General features: G+C 34.2%; 1 protein-coding gene across 2 annotated transcripts in view; it reads left to right on the forward strand.

Annotated features, from left to right (window-relative positions):
- The window catches only part of LOC110104575 (probable inactive serine/threonine-protein kinase scy1), a 55,433-nt gene extending 31,877 nt beyond the window's left edge, over positions 1-23,556 (forward strand). For both annotated transcript variants that reach the window (XM_020833747.2, XM_020833748.2), the window contains 6 exons: positions 105-204; positions 9,758-9,827; positions 21,350-21,423; positions 21,777-21,886; positions 22,006-22,254; positions 22,945-23,556. In XM_020833747.2, the coding sequence (XP_020689406.1) occupies positions 105-204; positions 9,758-9,827; positions 21,350-21,423; positions 21,777-21,886; positions 22,006-22,254; positions 22,945-23,303 (962 nt within the window). In that variant the 3' untranslated portion in view covers positions 23,304-23,556. The remainder of the gene's footprint in view (positions 1-104; positions 205-9,757; positions 9,828-21,349; positions 21,424-21,776; positions 21,887-22,005; positions 22,255-22,944) is intronic.
- The last annotated feature ends 1,499 nt before the right edge of the window (positions 23,557-25,055 follow it).

Consider the following 25,055-nt stretch of genomic DNA (forward strand, 5'->3'; position numbering starts at 1 on the left):
AAATGTGGATCTTTTTTTATCTCTGGATAAACTTGCTTTCTTTATATTTCATTTGTAATGTTTCCTCTTGTGGGTTGGCATTAACTATAAATGGGCTGTGGCAGGAATAATGGCTTTATGTGCCACAAGTGCATATTACGATATGACAGAGATTGCAACTCGTATCTTACCCAATGTTGTTGTACTTACCATTGATCCGGATCCGTAAGTTGAATCTACTTAACATTTATGCCTAAAATCTCTTGCGAGATATGTTTGTGTTAATTCCTTTTTATTTTTTCCTGCATGCTGATCCTCTATATTTTTTAAAAATTGTGAAGTAATATAATCTTTCATGCAGCGTGTTAGCATTGCATAATACCACTTAATTTCTTATGCAATTGTTGAAAGTTTTGGATTCAATGGTGCGAATCATTAATATTATTTTCCCTGTAATCTGATTTTATTTTATACTAGTATAATGAAACTCTAATGTAGCTCTTTGCAGCCAACCGCTACAGTTTTTGGCCTATGTTCATGACTACATTAGCTCTAAATTCTATAAGACTATCAACCATATACACTTTTAAGCTTACAATAAATTTCGCAATGCCTTGTGTTCTCTCTCTTCTATTTACTAAACGACTGATGATGCACTTCTGAAAGACCCAGAATGGGCCGTGGAAAGGAACACTATGACTGCTTTCTGTATTGCTTGTTCAATCAAGTTGAGAAAATGGCAGTTCCTATGACATGTTGTGGCTGCTAGTATTGTGGCTGCTAGTATTGTTTTGTTAGGATGACATGTTTTATTTTATGAAGAAGAGATTTTCTTTAGTGACTTTAGCTTCCTAAATGAAAATGCAGATGGTTGGATGGAGACATGGCAACTTTGTTGGAGATTTTTATTTTTATTATCGTATCAGTAAAACTAAAGTTGAACAGGCTTTAAAGAAAATGAAGTTTGAAAAAGCATTGGGACCTGATAATATTCCAATTGAGGTGTGAAAATGCTTAGGAAATCAATGAATATCTTGGCTTATTAAACTTTTTAATATTACTTTGAAGACTAAAATGATGTCAGATGAGTGGAGAAGTGTGTTGATTCCTACTTTTAAGAGTAAAGGTGATATGCAAGAGTGTGTGAGTTATAGTGGAATTAAGTTGATGTGTCATACATTAAAATTATGAGAGAAAGTTCTTGAGCATAGGTTACGACGTGGTACTTGTTTGGATTCATTCTAGGTAGGTTTACGATGGAAGCTATACATTTTTTGAGAGTTTGATGGAGAAGTATTGAGAGACTAAGGAGGATCTTCGTACAAGGTGTATTGATTTGAAGAAAACATATGATAAAGTTCCAAGAGAAGTGCTCTAGAGAGTTTTAGAAAAGAAATGAGTTAATAATGTTTTTATTCAAGTCATTAAGGATATGCATAAAAGAGTTGTTACTTGTGTTCAAACATAAGGTGGTTTTACAAGTATTTTTTAATTTCAGTTGGATTACATCAAGGTTCATCTTTAAGCCTATATCTTTTTGCTTTAGTCATGGATGTCTTACTAGACATTTGCAAGAGGAACCTTGGTGTATATTTTTTGCTCATGATATTCTTCTTATTGATAAGACTAGAGAGGGAGTTGAAAGAAAACTTGAATTTTGGTGGTGAATTTTAAAGTCTAAAGATTTTTGTTTGAGTAGATCTTAAAGACCAAATGCATGGAGTGAAATTTTAGTAGTTATAGATCTAGTTGTGGGGTTGTGACATTGGGTGATCAAGTCATTAAAAAGGGCACACGTTTTAGATATCTCAGGTATATTGTTCAAAGCGATAGTGGAATAGATGGAGATATTATTAGTAGAATTTAAGTTGGATGATCGAAGTGGAGGAATGCATTGGGCATGTTGTGTGATGGAAAAGTAACCCTCAAACTTAAGGGAAAACTTTATAAGATGATGGTGAGACTTGCGATGCTTTATGGCTCATAATGTTAAAAATTAAAAGAAAAGCATAAAATTAAGTTGAATGTTGTCGAGATGGGGATGCTCAGATGGATGAGTGATTTTACAGTTAGAGATAGAATGCGAAATGAGTATATACACGAAAAGGTTGGGGTAGCTCCAATGGAAGATGGTTTGGTTGCATAAATGTTGGTCTTTCGATGACCCTATTAGGAGAGTAGATGTATTAGATCCAACCTATGTTAAGAAAGGTAGAGGTAGACTTAAAAAACTTGGTTAGAAAGTATTAGAAATGATCATTTTTTATTATATTTAAATGAGAATTTAACTATTAATAGGACGCAATGGAGAAAAAGAATTCATGTAGTTGATCCCACATAATGAGATAAAGGCTTGATGTTGTTTTTGTTGCTGACTGTTGCACCTAATAGACCATGGGATTGATGCGGGCCTCCTCTCCATGTCTTCCTCCCCTTGCAACTGATCCTTGTCTTTTTTCTCCTTCCATCTAGTTTTTGTTCAAATGTGATTTATGCAGCTTGAGACTCTTTTGTCTTACCTTCCTGATTACATTTACATCCATGTAGTACTGACAAAAGGCCACTTGTTGCCTTCTATTGACCTCAATATACATCCAACAATTAGTTCAAGTGCAAATGATAAGAATGGTGTTCGAACGATTATACATTATACATGTAGCAACTTCCAATGCATGGTCAGCAATCAACTGATGTGACATCGCATGCAGTGAAATCAAAATGCTTCATGTTGCACATAGCTAGTCAAGCGTCATTTGTTTGTTAAACGAACTGCTTTGGCACATTCAGGACGTTGAATTTATCCAAGAAGAATAGATTGCGTTCAACCTAAATGAAGTCGGTTGAAAATAATGGTCTGCAAATGCGATGTTGCCAGACCATTGTCCGTTCGTGAAGCAGACTTTGTTGTTGCTTCCGAAGCATCGAAATCAGCTAGAAAGGACACCCATATTGTATGAGTTATTGTACAAGTTGAGATGCTTAATTACCTGCACACGAGGTGACAAGCAAATCGAGATGCATGAATAACAAAAAATTATGTGAGAGGACTACTTATATCTTTTTATTATTTTTATTTTTTATTTAGTTATATACATATCTATATATATATATATATATAAGAAAATTCTTTATTGGCCAAATCTCTTCCCAAGCTGCCAACTTTAATTAAAAAAAAAAAGAGAACCATATCATAATCTACAATCCACTCGATTTTCTTCCTCTAATTCTCACACTCATAGCTTCCTCTATTTTTCCTTCTTCCTAGATCTCCTCTAACAATCAGCACCCCAACTCCTTATGCTCCTCCCATAGTAGCTAAACCATTCAAGCTATGCAACCCCCCTTCTCCTCTCTGAATCCCATGCACAACAACTCGCTCAGCCTGGTCTCCACCCTCTCTTGTACATCCAACCCACTTACGCATCCTACATGCCAGCGGTCCTACAATTCAGTTAACCCAAAATGCCATCAACTGCCTTCCTGTCACAACCCAACCCAGAAGCTCAAGTTAATGAAGCATGAATAGATGGTCAGATGGATATCCCAGCTGTTTTAATAACAATACTTAATAAACTAAATATCCAAATATAATTGCAGGGCCATCAAAATAATTTCCAATATATAAATACTATAAATTAGTTCTTACATATTCTCAGTTGATCATCTTCTTTTGTATATGAAACCTTCTCGATCAACTTTTTGATCAACATGAGATTTACCTGAAAATTTCAATCTAATAATTTGTGTATTCTATAATAAACTCAATGGTTAATTCAATTTATAGTATAACAAGAAGGCATGCATATAAATAGTCATACTCATTTATCAAACTTTTCATTTGATATACATATAATATTTAACATAGATGTGAATACCGTAGTTTCTTGATTGATAAAATGTTCTTATAAATTTTACTCTTTTAAGAGTTCATTTATTACAGGAGCAACATCTAAATTTTATACCAATGAAAATATAATCATTTTTATTTCTATTTTTATTTTTCATTTATTTTTTCATTTATTATGCACTGGTATGTTACATTCCAACCAATATCATAATAGGTGAACTCCTATATTTACGTCCATATATGTTTTTCATTTCAATACTTTCATTTAGATGTTAGAACTCATTTTAATCATTGCATTATCTTTTGCATATACATATTAATCTACATAAATAATTTTCACATTTATATATATCATATTGTAGCTTTGATTGTCTATTTTTCCTTAATTTAATGCATAATAGATATTTTAAAATTTAACAAGTGTACAGGCTGATATAATATCAAATAATTGCATTGAAACTATAAAAAAAATATTATTTGTTATAAAATAAATATAATAACCCATTCATATTTTTGTGTGTTGGAACCCTTCCAAATTTCATCAGTTCTTATATAACCCTCCTTAGTGTATCATCTAAAATCAAGAACACAATTATGTAAATCCACATAACTATTTTAGAACCATATCTTAATTAATATTAAATCTGCATTAATATATTTTACTCTTACCTAACTTTTCTCTGAGAACCTTAGCTTGATTGCGATATTTTGGCTCAACTCGATAATTAAATTTCTTTATTGTTTCAAAACAACATTTATTTGCATTAATATTGTTAGACCAGATTTTGAAGTAGTCAAATGTCATCAAAGTAATGTCAAATGAATTAGATGTTGTTAAAGACAACTTCAACTGCATCGGATATCATTAAAATAAAACTGAATATTTCTAATTTGTCAAGCCATAATTACAATTATATCTATTTTTAATCTCTAAAATGATTGAAATTAAATATCCTTAATTTAAAATTAATTACCTCAATTAATTTTCCTTCTCTTCGAGTTGGGATTATCACCATTTGAATTTCTTCACTTTCCTTGTCATTGGAATGGAGACTTACAAACTCCTTTCTTCTTCTTCTTCCTCTCATCGAGCATAGATCTTTTGACAAACATCAACAGTAAACAACTCTCCTCCAACTTTTCTCTTTCACAATATCTCTCTCTCCTCCAAATTTCTTCTCTTCCTCTCCTTTGGCTTCAATGGACTGAATGAAATCACTTATCCCTCGCAAGGAGTCACATATGTCTACTCGTTATTGTCCCTGACACTATGTGCTTGTGCCGCTCGCTCACTACTTCTTTCACTCGATCGTTGCATTGAGAAAAAAAAAAAAGAGACTGGTTCGATTGAACTGATCTAAAACAACCGCTTATTACACTTTTGTTCCTACCTCTCCCAAACTATACCACCTCCCACGCAAATTGAACCGCCAGCCAATCGCCACTTGTTCTTCGTCTTCTCTCATCTGAACATTGACCCATCTACTCGTAAAACTGTCCAACCGAATACACCCTCCTTCCTACTCATTCTCATATACACTAACACAACCTTCTCCCTTTATTCACTCTTCCTTCGTTCAAACACAAAGTTGTAGCTCACCTAAGCTACCACTCTCCCCTTCTCAGACGAAACGCCAGCCCAACACCAATGAGCTCCAATCTAGATACCTTCTACTCTTCCAAACTTTTTAAACTGGTGCCTACAAACCTATCCCTACACCACACCAATATTTGCAATCCTACTATTGTTGGCCTCTTGCTGTCCAGCTCATCAGCTAGACACTTGCTATTATTCTCTCAAACAACTAACCCGTTGACCACCACACATTCATACAAACCTCCACAAGCCTCCTCCTTCTCACTCTAGCACTCTCCCTTTCTCTCTCCAAGATTAGTAATATTCTCTCTCTCTTTCCAAAACACTTATTCACTATCACTCTAAATAAAATGAGGGCTCTTTCTACTTTCTCTCTCAACAAATCTCCCTCCCCTCTCAGGAAATAGTGAGCAAAAAAATCTCTATCCTATTATCTCTCTCGCTTTCTCTCTCTCTCTCTCTCTCTCTCTCTCTCTCTCTCTCGCCCCATATGCGCCTGGCACAGTGGGATAAAAGACCTTGAATATGTTGTCTCACGACATCAACTATATACGCCTTGTTTTAGCCTACTGGGCTAGTCCAGTATACCCGATGACACCCCTTATGCAAGAAAGACTTCATATTGATGTCGAAGTTTAAGATGAAATAGAGGACTTAAAATAAAATTAAAAATGATGAAATAATAATAATAAATTTTAAATTATTTCAAACAGATACCCGAAAACCTGTACACGGCTTTCTTTGCGTAGTGGGGTAGAATACCCTTGCCGGATTGTCGTAAGACGCTCATCATACTTGCTTTTTTTTTTATGTGCAAACTTAGCACCCCCCCCCCCCTCTCCTCCAAATGATGCCACTAAAATTGCTGGGAGGTTGTTAAAATTTAAATTAAGTAAACAAATAAGGAATTGGACTTAAAATGATATTTTTAAATAAATTTTACAAAATAAAAAACACTTGAACGCAAATTAAATACAAGCATGGGACTTATAATGAACAGGGCAGCTCATCTGCGATCATGAACAAAACTTTCTGATGACAACTGAACTCACAATTTCTATAATCATGTAAAAATGGAATTTTACAAAATGAAAAATATGGAAAAGATTCATAATTGCCTTCGATGTATGCCACTGAACTCACAACACAAACATGCAAGCAGACATAAGATGTAATTTGAACATTAAAATGAAACATTATGTGCATTTCAATGGCAAAGATCATGTAAATAATTAAATATAAATAATCTAAAATCTCGCATGCATCAGGTTGCAATTTCTAAACGTAAGCGTGCCGCCTTGAAAAACAAGCAATAGATTCAAGAATCATGTCATTGCATTTAAAAACATGTAATTCATCAAGAAGCATGCAACAACTCCGTGAAGCATGCTACCACCTCAAGAAGTGCAACGCAATCTTAAAAAAGAGAGAAATTGTATCGAAAAGCATGCCATTATTTTGAAATAAAAAAATTAATGTATATTAAAAAACATACGAATACATATGCAAATACATTGAAATGCATGTAAGTTTATCATGTGAGAGCATCCAAAAGTGCACAAATAAGTTGAAAGCATATGAATACGCTATGCAAATGCACTGAAATGCATGAAAGTGCATCACATGAGTACATTGAAAAGTGCATTACTTGACTGCTTGCAAATTTATTTTGTAAATGCATTGAAATACATGTAAGTGCATCGCATGAGCACACAGAAAAGGGTGCAAGTACATTGTATAAATACATCATTTAAAAAGAAATTTTAATCCTTGAATGCGCTCTGACAAGTATACTAATCATGTAAGCACAGAAGTTAGAGAATATTGCGCAAGATTAAAAATAAGTTAAATTAAAATTCTCTTTTTAAATTAATCACCCCTATGTGCTTCGATTGATACTTCTAACTCCTAAATCTAAGGTTCAAGAATTCTACATAGTGTAATGTTAATTTAAATCTCAAGTCCTATCCTCTTCCTTAAAAGAACTAAAGTTGACAAGACTTTAATTAATAAACAAATTAAAAATCATGAAATTCATGAAGAGATATTATTTTACATTCACATTAGGCATTCAAAGCCCTCTTCGATGGAAATTCATTATAAAAATACTAACTCTTGTATTCAAGGCTCGGTAATAATTCATAAAGCTGATATCAAACTCGTTCCTCTGTTGACGGGTATACAGAGTTGATAAGGTTTGGATAATAGTATAAAATTATTCAAATCTACGATGATGGCTTTGTTGTTAATGAATATCTATCCGAGGGGACCCTACCTTATTAAAATGCCTCCAAACCTTGATGAATATAAATATATTTAAAGTAACTTCGACATCATCTCGACAATGGCTGCATCAATACAAAATCTCAACTAGAGGGGACTCTATCATCAAAATACAATTTTTTTAAAATTACCCTCCAAATTTCAAAGTTAATCATTTGAGGCTTAAAGTCCCATAATTTTTTTAAAAATTAAGTATCAATCAAAATTTAAATATTTATAGTAAAATTAATCATCTAAAACTTAATGCAAATTCATCCAACCTTCGCAACCATTTGACGAGGGCAATGACCTTGAGAATAACTTCAGTTCACAAAAGTGAATGTTCAATCAAGAATATCATTAAGATTCATTCATGGGTGGTACAAGTTAACAATTATGACCGAGTCCCACTGACTGTGTTATTTTGCCAAGATAGGCACCATTATTTTACAGTCACAGCTAGAGTTCGTATGTTTCTCAATGGCTAACACCCGTGAGTAATGAATCATATGGTATACTTGATAGAGCATAAAACCTTATATTAGCTAAGGTTGACTAGGTTAACTTCAATTTTTCTCTATAGACAAACACTCATCTCAAGTCTATAAGGTACTCTTAGACGAAGCAACATATGATTGTTCACATGGATCCTTTGGTCAGGTTGAGTCAACTACTTCCTCTGTCTAAGCAGATTAGGAATCACGACAACTCGGGATGATGTAATCATGAGATTTTGATTGGGTTCATCATCATTCTCCCCACCATCTGCTTTAAGTATAAGGTGGTGAATGTCAAATCCTACATGGTAAAATTGTTCTACTAAACATTGGATACTAAATGCTTATCTAATGACTAGCTTTAATTGAAAGTGCTCTCTCATTAATGAAAGGGTAATTAACTATATAGGGGCTTGCGGAAGCCTGAACTTAGATCTTAAAGTCCACGGGTAATGAGGATGAAATCTCTGGTTTGTGTCTTATCTCTCTATTCTAATGTATCTTCTAAAAATTTGACCTAGAACTTAATTCATTAACATTCTCCTTAATATGCAAAGAGGCCAAGACACGAAATTTTGGAGACCAGACCTTCACATTACTTCAATGATCATCCGCAACTTTGTTGACTTGTGGCTTTCCAATGGGGTGTGAATCTTTTGACCTTCAATGAGATCTATGGGCATTCGGTCAAAATGGCAATTTCAGCAGACTTTGTGGGTATTTGATGGATCACAACCTGCAACCCAGTGAGATCTATGGTTATGAATCACAAGTTGTCGAAATTTGTAGCAGGAAGAAAATTTACTGAGTTTTTGTTGTGATGATTCCATCTCTAAGGGGTTGATCTTTTTTTTTTTCGTAATTTTCTTAAATAGGGAAATTATAGGAGGAAGTTTTATTGTAAGGGATCTTTGGTTTGTTTTTAAGAAGTTCTATTTTGATTTTGAATTTAGTTCTAATTAGATGTGACATCCCTTCTACTTCCAAGAGTCTACTCCTTGAAGATTTCCTGAGGAGAAGTCATTGCCTTGTGCAAGTAAAAGCCTTGATTTGGTGTATTTTTTTCTTCTACTTTATTTATTCCCTCTAAATCATCTTATTGGTTTGTACGTGCAACTAGACTTATCCATTTTAGATCTAATCTGAGGTTCAAATGAGTGTATGGTTGTCAATTATTAGAATGTTTTGTTGATATGAACTTCTATGCATTGTTTCTCCTAGAAAACTATTACATTGTCATCTGCGTTGGATTTCTATGTATTTTTGGTTTTTAATAAAAGGAACAGATATTTGTTAAAAACTTAAAATTAAGAGTTTCTAACTGCAAAATTTTTTTGTCTTTGCATGTTTTGTGTGCCTTATAGGCCCAAAGAGATCTGCATCATACTGCTTTTAATATCATGTTCTATAAATAAAAAATCTTGATTAGTCTTGTTGGCTAGTTTTATATGAATGTTTGTACATTCGTATGCAAATTTTTTTCCGGGATGCAGTATAGTTATTACTTGTGGAATATTGAGCTTTTTGCTAGTTAAATTTCTGATATAGCGTTCTTCTATTTGCCTGTTTTCTTAGTGACGTGAGATCAAAGACATTTCAGGCTGTCGATCAATTTTTGCAAATAGCAAAGCAGAACCATGAAAAGGTAACTTATTTCTGAAGTTGTTTTGCTAGATGTGATTACAATGGATAGGCTTGAGCTTGTTGTTGTTTGTTTCCTCTACTATTGAGCTTGGTGTTGTTTGCAAACTTTTACAATTAAGGTTCATATCCTATTGTTATGCCCATCATCTTAAAAATCTATACTGAATGACTGATTTCACTGATTTCAGAACTATTTGGTTACTCCTTTACAAAAATTTTTATTTCATTTTTAGGCATTTTGGAATTATTTTATCAGTTTCCTGTTTAATTAGTGGACTGGCTATATTAGATGGATCCAAATTTTAAGTGATAAAAAAAATTATAGATAGCCAAGTTTGGTTTGTAGAAATGAGAACGTTCAAATTGATATATGGTAAAACTAGAAAGGATAGTTGAGAAAATGATTAAATGACTGATTGTGGAGTAGCAGCTTTTGAAGATAATGTGGTGGAAAATAGAATTCAGTTGTTTGAGCATGGTCAACATAACTTGGAAGATGTTCTGTTAAACCCCAGCAGTCCCTTGGCATTTTAATCCCACGGCTAGGATGAGAATCCGTGGGTGGCTCACCTATTAAATCCTAGCCGTCCCTTGGCATTTTGATCTCATGGCTAAGATGGAAATTCGTGGGAGGTTCACCTGGATCACGCTGATCTCCTTCCATATTTAGATGGATGATTTAGGAAGGATTATATTAGAGCAATAAAGCATTATTATGTAATTATTATTTTTTTATTAAGATATCTTGTATAGATCTATAAATAGGGACAAGTTTGTGCAATAAAATTAAGTCTTTTTTCACTCCAATTCTCTAAATTTAACATGGTATCAAAACCTTCATTGCAGTTTCTAGAATTCTGAATTTTTGCACTGTTATGCCTTCATTGCCGGCCTTCCCTTATAGTTGTATCTATAATCAACACAGCCTTTATTGTTGCCCTGCTTGATATAGCCTTCATCGTTGTCCTTTGCCGCCACTATGTCTGAAGCAAATTCCTCCCAAAGCTTTGATTAATTGGAGAACTCTACAATGCGCCAAAGAAGAGGAGATCTCCAAAATATGCAACCTTCCTATCGCTTAAATGGGAAGAATTATTTGAAGTGGTCTCAATTTGTGAAGACCTATTTGAAAGGAAAAGGAAAGATGAATTACGTCCTTGGGGTAGGACCAAAAGAAGATCCTAATTTTTGGGCATAGAATGAAGCAAACTCTATGATTATGTTATGGTTGTGGAATTCCATGACTCCAGAAATTAGCGATACTTTCATGTTCCTATCTACTACAAAAGACATATGGGATGCCGCCAGGAAAACCTTCTCAAAAGCTTGGGATGCTGCACAAATCTTCAAAATTAAAGTCAAGGTGGGAAGCACAAAACAAGGAAGCAAGACCGTGACTGAATATACCACTCTCCTTCGAAGCTTGTGACAAGAATTTGATCACTACAGATGCATAGAGAATAAGTGTTCAGAAGATGCGGCTATCCTAAAAAGCTTTATTGAGAAATATAAAGTGTATGACTTTCTTGCAGGATTAAATACAGAGTTTGACTAAGTTAGAGTTTATATTCTTGGCAAAGAGAGATTGTCACTAAATGAGACCATTTCTCTTATTGGTGATGAGGAAAGCTGACATGATGTTATGCTAGAACCAAAGATTGTTGAAGGTTCAGCAATGGTGATAGCCAAAGGCATCATAGAAGGAAAGAGGTAAGGATTTTTCAAAACCTTAAGACAAAGACTTTATTTGGTGCAGCTATTGTAAGAAATCAAGACACACAAATGTGATATGTTGGAAGTTATAAGGAAAGCCTCCAAGTAATGAGTGGAATCAAAGAAGTAGACAAAAGAGAACATCACAAGCTAACGCAACAACAAGCCAACCCAACCCAGAAACACAATCCAGTTTCAAAGAGCTCAACGAAGAAGATATTTATATGCTAAAACAATTCTTGGTATCACTTGAAAATTCACTTGCATCTTCTTAACTTGTACTTTTAGGTAAATTTCTTATATCTATTGGATTGTCTCTAGAAATCATTTGAAAGGAGTATGGATCATTGACTCAGGAGCCACATATAACATAACACACTCTACTACTCACTTCATCAACTACACTCCTTACCCGAATGATAAGAAAATCATCATAGCTGATGGTTCTCTTACCATAGTAGCAGGCCAAGGAGACATATCCTTATCTCCCTTCATCACTCTAAAAAATGTGCTCCATGTACCTGATGCAGGACTACTTAGATGACATGCTTATGGATTCATGTGGGCATTGCACAACTAATAGATTAGAACAATTTCGGAACAAAATTACAAGCAATTTTCAAGCGACAAAAATAAATGAGTGGATCAATTGCGTAGGCTAAATCACATGCTCCGAGTTTGAACTATCAAGATAATTAAGAAAATAGCAGCAATACAGAATAGTAGTTTTCAAGTTAAATCCCTAATCTAACAACGAGACGTAGGATGCATAGAAGATTACACTCGGTTCCTACAAATGACTAGGCTTGGCAAGAGCAATTGAAGGCGCTTTCGTGATTACAATCAACCAATTGAGAATTTAGATTTAGAAGAAATTAAATGCAAGTGAAAGAGAAAACCGTCGTTAAGAGGAGGTGGAAATCCTCCACTCGATGCTCTTGAAGTATTCGTCAATGGCCTATGTCATTCAAGGAGGAATGGTTGAAATTTCTCCCATGGTAGTGAGCATTCTTGAAACTTATCCAAGGCGAGGAGACAAGAAGTTCTCGTCAATGTGCGCTGAAGAAACAACTCCAAACCTTGCCAAAAATCTGAAAAGATTTCAAATTTTCTAGTTGAAACCTTAGGGAAGATTTCAGCTTTTCCCTATGAGAAGAGAGAACTCTTTGGAAGAAAGTTTTAGGCAGAGAATTCAAGAGGACTTAAATGGACGGGAGAGAGTTTGGAAAGAAGAGAGAGCACGGGTAAAGGCTTGGGCGGCTGCAGAGAGGAAGTGTTAGGAGAGTTCTTTCCAAAATAAAAAAATTGAAATAGGCAAGAAGTAAAGAGATTAAAGGCATTGGAAAATTCGGCCACATAGAAAGAAATAGTTTGAATTGTTTCTAACTAGGTTTATGTGGTGATTAGGAAATAAATCCAAATCTTCCTTCATAGTGGCCGGCGGCATGCATGGTCAAGGTTTGATTTGGTGAGAGTAATTAGAGGCTTCCTTATTTAGGTTTTAAAATTAGGAAATATTTAATTTAAATTCTTTTGAATTTAAAATTCAAAATTAGATCTAATTCAAATACTTTCCTAAAATAGAAAAGCTAATTTAGGAAATAATTTGAATTCAAATTTGATTGGATTTGAATTTCAAATTAATCCCAATAGAAAATAAAAGACCAACTTGCCCTTTGGGCTTACATGCGACCACTCCCATGAAAGGGGTACAAAAGGAAATAATAACGACACCTAAGCAAATAAGAAAATGCATAAATAAAATAAAATACAATCATGACTCAGAAATACAAGGACTCGATCGTGGCCGTAGATCGGCGACCACGTCACTGATAAACCTTCCACGCTGATCTGATGTCCCCATCAGTACCTCAATTATCTACAAACCTAATCTTTATACAAAAACTTACCAATGATTATAATTGCCAACTTCTTCTTTAACCCTACTTGTATATTTCAGGACTAGGGATCGGGGAAGAAAATTGGACTTGATAAGGAGAGAGATGGATTGTACTACCTGAAAGAGTTGAATAAATCCACTATTATCAATAATGGTTATTATATGATATCCTTATTTAATAAAAAATATATTATTTGGCTTCATCATTTTAGATTAGGACATCCATCTTTTGATTTCTTAAAAAATATGTATCAAAATTTTTTGTATAAGTTGAAAAATGGATCTTTTCATTGTGAAACTTGTGAGTTATCCAAGCATAAATGAGTTTTTTTTTTTCAAATAAAATTGAGAGATGTCATACCCCTTCCTACCTTATTCATTGTGATATTTGAAGACCCTAAAAAATTCCTAACATCTCAGGGGCCCGATAGTTTGTATCCTTCATTGATGACTGCACTCGAGTCTCTTGAATTTTTTTCCTCAAAAATAAATTTGATGTGAGCACTATCCTTCTTATTTTTCATGTCGGGATCCAGAATCAATTCAAGGGTAAAAATAAGAAAATTTTGTTTCGGCAATGCCAAAGATTATTATAACTAAGCTCTATGCTCCTTTCCAAAGGAAGGTATCATTCATGAGTCTAACTGCATTCATACCCCACACCATAACAGAGTTGCAGAAAGAAAAAATGGCCATCTTCTGGCCTCCACTCGTGCACTTTTATTCCACCATAATGTTCCAAAATCATACTGGGGGGAAGGGCTCTGACCGCCACATATCTCATAAACTGACTACCTTCAACAATATTGGGACTAAAAACTCCAATGGATATTCTATCATCTTTTTAACCTGAATTCAAACCCATAACAACCTCACACTCAGAGTCTTTGGGTGCACTGCCTATGTTCACATTCACAGTCCAAATTGAGAAAAATTAGATCCAAAAGCATACTTAAATGTATCTTTGTTGGATATTCATGCACCCAAAAAGGTTATAAGTGTTATCATCCCTCTACCAAGAAAATTCTTGTATCTATTGACTTTTGATGAACAAAAATCTTATTTCACCAAACCTCATCTTCATGGGGAGAGGAAGATGAAGAAAGTGAGCTTTCCCCTCTTGACCTTTCAGCTCCACCTCAAACCAATCCACCTAAACCTAAAATCAAAGCCAGAGAAACTGAGGACAAAGCTATTATGGATAATATGAGGTTTGAAAAAGTGTATTCAAGGCGTACAAATCCAAATTATGCTCTAGAGTATATCCAAGAATTTGATCCGTCTCCTGAAATTGAGGTAATACAAGTTCACCAAAAAAATCCCCCTTATACCCCACAACCAACTTTGTATCCTTCCATATTTTCTCACATTCACCCAGGTGTTACTACTTACTATAACAGCTTAATATTTATTTATTTAATGTTTTAGAAAAATTTTTAATGCCATGTTATTCCCAAAGTCAGTGGGGGCCACTGCCCCCATGGCCCCCACACTGCATCCGCCCATGCATTCACCCAAAAATTTTCTCGTTAATACTAAATGATGTTCATATTCCTAATAATATTTCTGAAGCCTTATCTTATCTGTTGAAAATTGGAAGTGTCATGAAAGATGAAATGCAGGTCCTAAAGAAGAACAACACGAGTGATCACCAACCTATCAGTAGGGAAAAAAATAGTCGGCTGTAAATGGGTGTTTTCTATGAAATACAAAGCTAATGGTACACTAAAAAGGTATAAGATAAAATTGGTGGCGAAAGGGTATACTCAAATGTATAGGATTGACTGTCATGAAACTTTTGCACTTGTGGCCAAGATGAACATCGTGAGGATCCTGCTCTCACTAGCAGCTAATTATAACTAGCATCTAGAACGCTTGGATGTCAAAAATGAATTCCTACACGGGGACTTAGAGAATGAAATATTTATGGAGATTCCACCATGATTCAAGGAACAATCTGGGGGTAACAAAATGTGTAGGTTAAAAAAGACTATATGGGCTAAACAGTCACCTAGAACTTGGTTTTGAAGATTCTTAAAAAGTGTGGAATAATCCCAGAAGTATATACTGATGCAGATTACGCAGGATCACCAGTAGATAGACGATATACCTCAGGATACTTCACATTTCTTGGAGGAAAATTTGTTACACAGAGAACCAAGAAACATAATGTGGTGGCAAGATCTAGTGTAGAAGCAGAATACAGAGTTATAGCCTTAGGAATATGTGAGCTACTATGGATCAAGATAATTTTAGAAGACTCAAGGATCAAGTGGGAAGGACCCATGAAGTTATTCTATGACAACAAATCAACAATCAACATAGCTCACAATTCGGTTCAACATGATAGGACCAAGCATATAGAAGTGGACAGACATTTCATAAAGAGAAATTAGACAGCGGTCTTATATGTATCAACCATGTCTCATCAAAAGACCAGCTTGCATATATTCTTACCAACAAACTCGATAACTCTACATTTCTGGGACTGATTACCAAGCAGGGAATGACGAATCTATATTCCCTAGCTTGAGGGGTAGTATTAAATCACAGCCGTCCCTTAGCATTTTGATCCCACGACTAGGATGTGTCACAACTCAGCCCGGAGGCTCAAATTAACGAGGCAAAAATAGACGGTTGATTAAATTTTCATTTGCTACATCTATCTCCAATACACTGAAAGAGCCATTAAAACTTCAAAAAAAAGAAGATATAAATTGAATTAAATACCTTTCATTCAGTGTGTCATGTCTACGATATATATTTTCACATATTATACTCATTTTGATTATATTGAATTATACCTAAAAATGTTAAATCAACTAAAATGAAGCCCACAACTCAGTGAGCAAAATATGCTTCTAAATTACAGTAACCCAAGTCAATTGGAACAATGTGTATGATCATTTCAATTTACATCTTAAAGTAATTCCATTTAGATTCATTTTATTTCAAGACTTTCAATATTATGCATATACAATATTTTTATCTGTATATTTTTTCTTTCTCATAAGTAATACAACCATCACAAGAGTCGCCGCCTAATTTAGTACCAATGAAGGTACTCTTTTTTTCTATAATTTTTTCATTTACGTGCATGAGTACACTGCGTCCCCTGCTAGTATCATAAGGGGGTGTGCTCCATCAGTCAACATACACATGCAATCATTCTATATAAACTATTTCATTTACCTTTGCCATATCATTTTATATTGATTTAATTAACAAACATCATGAAATAGGATATATAACATCTATTATGATATAAAATTCAAATCTTTCAATTCAACATGATATTATTTGGTATGTGAAAAATGAATCATTTGTAATGCAATTAGAAGCAATACAATTACTATAAAATAGAAACATGACTACTCACCTTGATTCATATGTTTTAAAATTCTGCTCTTACTCACAAAAAATTGATAATTCAACACCTACACAAAAGACATTATTAAATGTAAAACTTATGAATTATTGATTTCTCGCATTTTAATTTTCTTCCTTAAATATATTTTATTTCTTAACATAATAAGATAATATTTCACTAATTAAAATGTCATTATTATTAAATTTAAAATACATGCACTCTCACTCTTTCTCTCCAATTTTGCTAGTTAAAGCACCTAATTGTTCTTGTATTTAATATAACATATTCAATTAAAGTTTTCGATAATCTCATTTATTATTCTCAAAGATATGCTCATAAGTTTTATAAATAAAATTTATTAACATTAATTATTTTATAAATTTTCATCATTTTCAAAAATAAAATTTCACAAAACATGCCTTGAACTTCTCATATAAAAAATTGTTCATGCCCCAGCTCGCGCGTAAGTAACTTCCTCATTCAGCAGCTTGCTCGCAGGTGCCGACTCCCTTCTCTTCTCTCTCTCAACCTCGCCCTGTTTTCCTCTCCGTGGTCTTCAAACGACGAAGCCACCTGTGAATCAGAAAAGTTCATTTTTCTTCCTCTCTGCTGTCTTTCAATCCATTTTGCTCGTTTGATTTCACAGGTGTGAGCAAAAAAACAATTATTCTCCACGAGGAGTTGTTACTTCTCGCAATCAAACGTAATCCATTGCTCGGTTTTGCGATTCGACCCCACTAGAAGCTCCCGCGCTCGCGGTTTGGTTACTTGACCAGCCTACTTCGCGCGTTCCACACGTCTGTTTTCATTCAGGGTTGGCTCACTTGAACCGGAAAAACCCTGTTCTTACAGGATGGGAATATGTAGGAGGCTCACCTATTAAATCCTAGCCATCCCTTGGCATTTTGATCCCATGGCTAAGATAAAAATCCGTGGGAGGTTCACCTAGATCACGTTGATCTCCCTCCATATTTAGATGGCTTGTTTAGGAAGGATTATATTAGAGCAATAAAGCATTATTTTGTAATTATTTGTTTCTTTATTATGATCAATGTTTAAAATTGTGTATTCGGGTATTGAGGCGTTTTTCATTAGTGAGGCGAGGCATAAGCCTCAAGGCGTTTTGAGGCGTAAGCCTCAAAATCAAAAGATTGCGTAAACATAAAATGATAAAAATTTTATATACTAATGAGTGAATAATATAAAACATAAAAAAATATAAGATATGAAGTGAAATCAAAATATCCCAATAATAAGACAACATGAAATATAGTTCAACTCAAAATTCTATCTTTCCCAAATCCCAGTATTCTTTTCATTAACATATAATTCAAATTTCTAAAAATAAATAGCAATGACATATCACATAAGAACTCATAAGTCATCAGCACTGTCATCACTAAGGGGTTCTTCATTTGAATCATCATTATGATGAACTGCTCTCTCCCCTTCCTCCTCTCCTATAGAGTCCAATGTCGGCATTTACTTCAAGATTTATGTAAGTTTTAATATATATAGCATGAGGCATAAGCCTCATGCCAGTGATGCGAGGCAGTCCTCAACCAAGTTGAGGCGCAAGCCTCATAAAAAAAAACTCGAGGCATAAGCATCGAGGCGTTTTTTACTGGAATTGCGCAAAGGCGGGCCTCAAGGCGAGCCTCATATTGCACAATTTTAAACCATGATTATGATATCTTATATAGATCTATAATTAGGGACAAATTTGTGTAATTAAATTAAGTCTTTTCCCCCTCTAATTCTCTAAATTTAACATGTTCTGATAAGATGACTAGAAAATGAATGCGGTAGGATTGGGAGGTAAAGGTGGTAGCTCTAAGGCAATTTGGGTAAGAGTTGTTGAAAATTAATTATAAAAAATAGATATAACATCTCAAACAAAATTGGCCATAAATGTATGGAGAATGAGGATTCCAATAAGTTGACCATTAATTTGGTATACGGATATATCATGGTAATCATGGATAGTATCAGCTACTAGTTTAGTCGAGATCAATTTGAGTTGCACGAGTCTATTTTCTTAATTTGGCCAGTCTAGGTCAATGCCTAGTGGCATTCATGCCAACACAAGTTCATTGGGCCATAATGATCTTGCAGGGTCATTGTAGGACAGGTTAGGGTCATTGTAGGACAGGTTGATCTGACCATTGTGGGATGGGGCATGAGCTGTGGTACTGAGCAAGTATATCACACTATATAAGTGGGAGTATGCATTGCATTGTGTGGTTGATGTGAAACGAGAGAGGATTGGATCCTAAATGTCTTGAAGAGCAAGTCAAGGGGTCTAAACAGCAACTTTGACTTTAGAAAATTATGGACAGCAATCTCCAATGCTTGAATAAACCTTGGGCAGCTGTTATAAGGCTACTGGAGGCTTTTAAACAGCAATTTCAGACCTCCCGGGGTGCAGGACAGCACTTGATGGCTGCAGGAATCTTTGGACAGCACACAGGATGCAGCAGGAATTGCTGGACAGCAATTTGCTGTGGGTAAAACAGCAATATTGGGGCATCAGGCTACAGGGATTCAAGAGGAATTGCTGGAAATTTCTGGCTGCAGCTTTACAGGGAGGAAGACCCAACGTCAGGCAGCATTTTGGGAGAGAATTGTAAAAGGAAATTAATATTGTAACTTCCTAGCCTAACCATCTCATTCCTTAGTTTGAGTTCTTTTAGCTTCAATAGTAAGAGAGGTAAATCTAGAGCAATAAAACAAAATATGAAGTTTGTAACCCCCTTCATGACCAAGTTATTAGAGTTATTTTGGGGGGTTGGTCATTTAACCAATCTTGGTCAAATTAAGTAAGAGGAAGCTTGTTGTATCTTCCTTATCATCACGAGGATATACTTGTTTCATTTGAAAGCTATTTCACACTCTATCCTGATTATATGCTTAGTCATTCTAGTTGCACATACATGCGCAAACCCTATTTCTTTTTGTCAAATTATAGCTATCTTCATGAGCTCCTCATAGAGCCCTAAACTAAATAATTTTGGCCTACTAAGAAAGGAGGAAATATTTTTTTCATCTTCAATACAATTATTATGAAGGGAGAAAATAAGATTTTTATCCACAATACAACTATTATGAAGATAGCTAACGAACTCACAAAGAGATCGTAAGAACCGCGAACCTCGGACTCTTCCAAAGATTGACGGGTATTGCGTTTGCCCTCACCTTGGGCTTTCCATAGAACTCACACAGAGATCTAGGAGAGTTGAACTCACCAAGAGATCAAGAAAATATGAACTCACAAAGAGATCAAAAGTAGAAATTTTCATTCATCATAATCATCATCCTAATACAAGAGAATGAGCCTCTATATATAGGCTTTAAGAGAAATTAAAAGACACATTTGCCCCTTGGGCTTACATAAGACGAGAGGATAAAAAAGGGAAATTGCGAAACTAAATTAAAATACACTTAATAAATGAAAATAAAACAAAGTGATCTCGGTCGTCGATCTTCAGCTCCTCGGATTGGCATGGACGGTTGGATGTCCGCATCACGGCGGGTAGAGAGAGGGGTGAAGATTTGGAAATATTTCCAAATAGAAGAAAATAATTAAAAAGGGGCAATGGGAATTTCGGTCAAGGTGGGATGAGGGGCTTTGAATTGTTTCTAATAGAGGAGGTGGGGGAAATAGGAAATAATTCCTAATTGGAACCATGATGGGGCCGACGGCTATAGAGGGAGGGGGAGGATTTAATGAGGTTATTTAAGGCTTCTTAATTTGGTTTAAAGAATTAGGAAAGTAAATAATTCAATCTATATATATATATATATATATATATATATATATATATGTATATATTACCATTCATCAAATTCATACAAAATAGCTTTCTAAAAAATCTTATACCATCTAATTTTAGGAATTATTTTTTCATCTTCAATTGATTAAGAGCAAGTAAATCGTCGCCGAAAATGAAGCTATTCTTGAACCTTCAGAACCAAAACCGTTATTTGAATTATATATATATATATGTATATATTACCATTCATCAAATTCATACAAAATAGCTTTCTAAAAAATCTTATACCATCTAATTTTAGGAATTATTTTTTCATCTTCAATTGATTAAGAGCAAGTAAATCGTCGCCGAAAATGAAGCTATTCTTGAACCTTCAGAACCAAAACCGTTATTTGAAACCTAGGTTATGCCATTATCATTTTCATCGTGTCATTATAAGAGTGTTTATGCTTTAAACTTTTTATATACAACTATCCTGCCATTTTACTGATAGGGACGTTATGCTATTAAAGATTCTTGTTACGCTTTGCTAGGGCAGTTATAACATGAATTTTGAACTGCTTAATTGATGTTCAGTTTAGTGTTTGTTTGAAAATCTACAACACAATCATTACTTTCTGTTGAACAGTTGAAGTTTTCTTGTACTTTTAGATTTCTTCAATGAATTAGCTTAATGTTTTATTTTTAAATGTTTGTTTTATTGGTTAATCATCTTGGTTGTATTTTTTTGTCAGATTAATCCTATAAGAATAAATTTCATCTTGTAGTTAAATACTGGAGATGTTGGCGGAGCTACCGATTCTGGAGTACTGTCAATGACTGGAAATACTGGTTTGCTTGGGTGAGTAAATTCTCTTCTCAGCTGGCATAAACTTTGGCTAGACGAGGTTTTTACTGAATGTTTTCTTGAAGAAATCATTCGTGGTGGGTAGAAAAGGTCTATGGCCTTATCCTAATTCGAGTCCCATGGTCCAATGGTGCAAACTATGGGTATTCTTACTTATACAGGATTTAAGGAACTCAATTTTTATTCTCCCCTCATTGCCATTTTACTAAAAAAACTGCAACCTAACATCTTTGGCTTGCAGTTTAACTTCTTTTTAATGCATGTTGGTTAACCTAGTGTATATCTCACATGTCTACATCTTGAATACTTTTGATTCAAAATAAAATCATACAAGAAATCCAACGCAGATGGGCTATGAGCTCTTTGACTCAAAAAGGAAAAGCTTCTGAACATGTTTCAGCTGCCTCTGCCAATGCCAATTCATCTTTAGTTTCTATTTCTTCAAATTCTTCATCAGGTAATTTAAATTTTTTTAATTTAAGAAATCCTTGTGATATTTTTCCTTTTTGCGGTTCTTGTTCAAATTTTTTTTAAAAAGTGATCCATTTTCATGATTTCTCATTGTTATGAATACAGCGGAGGCCCATGATACCATAACAGAGCATTCCACTTCTATCAGCAACTCTCTTGATCAACCAACCCCTTCTTCTCCAACATCAACAGATGGATGGGGTGAGCTTGAAAATGGGACTTTTCATGATAATCACCATAGTGATAAAGAAGGGTGGGATGAAATGGAGCCAATCGAGGAACTGAAACCTCCCAATCATCTTGCAAGCATACAAGCTGCTCAGAAACGTCCGTTTGCTCAACCAAAGCAGCATGGTATGATTGTATATATGTACCTGTCTTTCTTGTTTACTTTATTACTCACTTGGTTTTGGAGTTTCCGATGCACTATATGACCTCTATTTACTTTTAAAATATGTTCAAATTGGCCTTCCAATCTTTGACTGGTAGATAGAAAACCGTATTTGCTCATTGATCTCCTGTTGGCCATTATTAACACTTATTTCTGGATCAAATAGTTCTGCAAATCAAATGCAGGTTTAATTTTGCTTGTTGCTTGTGAAACTCTCTTCTGATCAGCCCTGTTTGGGCACCTAATATTTCCAGCTTATTCATTTATGCTAACAAATAGGCCTCGTTTGGTTGGCCGTAATTTCTCCGTTTCCGATTTCAATCGGTGAAAAAATTATTATTTTACTGTTTGTATACGCGACTTTTTCAAATACCTTTTGGCTACACCTTCGTATTTTTGCCGATCTGAGAAGAAACAAAATTCTGATTCTCTGTTATAATACCTCTATTTAAGAACGAAAAAAAACATCGTGGGGAACCAAACGAGGCCATAATCCAATTTGATTTTATGATTCGACACAATTTGTTTTAGCTTGTTAGCTCAATATGAAGCACCATTTTCTCGTATATTTACTGACAATTTACTTATTAACTTCCACTTCCTAATTTTATATTCATTTTTGTTATATCAATGATCTCCTCATCATCTCTCAGCACAAAATTCATCTCGACCCAATAATGCCAAAGCCAGCTCCACATTCACAAACGCAAAGCCTGAAGACGATGATCTATGGGGTTCAATTTCTGCACCTGCACCGAGATCTACATCAAAGCCCCTACATGTTAAGTCTGCAGCCGATGAGGATCTCTGGGGCTCTATCGCTGCGCCACCTCCAAAAACAACTTCAAAACCTTCCAAGTCTACTGCAGCCAATGACGATGATCCCTGGGCGGCCATTGCTGCTCCTCCTCCGACCACAAAAGCTAAGCCTTTGTCCACAGGGAGAGGTCGAGGCACAAAACAAATTCCTGCTAAATTGGGTGCTCAAAGGCTATCTTCTTCGGGAATATAAATCATCTGTAGAAGAAACTTTAAGGAGAAAAGGTATCATTATTTTTTTTTTCGCATTTGTAATATTCTTTCTGTGAGTGTCGATATATAAGTAACCCATCATGTATTTTAGCCTCTGTTAAGACAGCCAGTCAGGCGAGTGGTCTTCTTGTACCTTAATCTTAGGATTGTTCAATCACAGGAAATAGAACCAAAAGATATGTTCTATGATATTATAATTGTGCACTTTATATGCTTTGATTGCCATTATGTTATATTCTTCTGATTTTATGCAGATAGAAAATTTGTTTGAAAATAATAATTTTGTTTGCCTTCACTTCGGATTTGGAAAAATAAATCATCACATCTAAAACAACCAAAAGATTTCTTAGCTTTGTAATTAATTAGTTACTATGTAAATTTAAAACAGCTGGATTTAGTTTGCTGTACTTTTTTGCTTTAGGCCTCATTTGGGACACAATTTTTGTATTATTTTTTAAAGCAAATTTTTTTTAAAAAAATTTTGAACTATAAATTTTTGTACAGAAAATTTATTTTAAAAAGCAAAAAAAAAGCTAGTTCTAAACATTGTAAGTAATGGGTTGGCTATTAAAATGATAATATCTTGTACAAGAAGGTGGGCTAATGTACTTATTTTAAAATAAAGATTTGTGATGTAATTTTATATGTTAGTTTATAATTGATTGACTAATTATGTTGTTGGGAAAAGAGTGATGATTTTTATTGATTCATTAATTCAATAAAAGCTATATGTTAAAGTAATATTGAATTGAAATAATTGAGAAATGTGATTAACACATAATGATAAATTGATATGCCAAATAGATAATAGATGAAAAGATGAAAAACTACTTTCAAGATGGATGTCCTAGCTTGCTATTCATATATATATTCATTGACATGATAGCATGTATAAGATTAATATAAGCATTAAGATTGGTGTAGCCTAATATAACATATGATAGGTATATTGTTACACATTGATAGTTATGTAGTTAATGAATTGATAAATATATTAATATATCATGTTGATATGGCATATTGAGAGACATCTATACAAGACAAGATATTTAATAGAAGAATATAGCATAACCAAAAACATGACCAATAGATTGAAAATTGATGTGTGATTTTTATTGAATGGAGTGATATAGTTTTCGTAATATGTTGTGCTTTGTAAGCTCATTGTGTGATTTTTATTAATTTCAGGTCTTAGAAGGGATCATGACCCTCTAGAGTGAGGCTAATTAGTATTTTCAGGTTTCCTTTTATTTTTTGCATTTTAGTTTTCTTTTATAATCAAGAGCTTTAAAAAGATAAATTGATGTTTAATGTGATCACCTAGACATTATAAATTATATTTTGAAAGAATGAATATAAAAAGATTTTGATTTATATGATTTATAATTTCTTTCACTGGATTATTTAAATTATTGGATATTTAATGACTCTGACAAATTAATTAAGAGATAAAAATAAATAATTCTTCCAATTTAGATCTTGGGGTGTTATAAGATCAAGTTTAAAGGGTAGGTTCAATCTACGGTTAAGTTAGATCCTAGGTTATCTAAATTAGGTTTGGGTCAAACTAGGTTAGCTCATTCAATAAGCTAAGATTTAGGAGTTCTCTTAAGCTTATTTGAGTCCAATGGAGGGTTTAGTGGGAAAATGAGCTAAATTTTGGAGGTAGAGTAAGTGAGTTTAGTCACATAGGGCTTAGGTTAGAGCTAGGGTCTATGAGTCCCTAAGGTCA

Source organism: Dendrobium catenatum, unplaced genomic scaffold, assembly GCF_001605985.2.
Source record: "Dendrobium catenatum unplaced genomic scaffold, ASM160598v2 fragScaff_scaffold_655, whole genome shotgun sequence".
Taxonomy (NCBI): Eukaryota; Viridiplantae; Streptophyta; class Magnoliopsida; order Asparagales; family Orchidaceae; genus Dendrobium; species Dendrobium catenatum.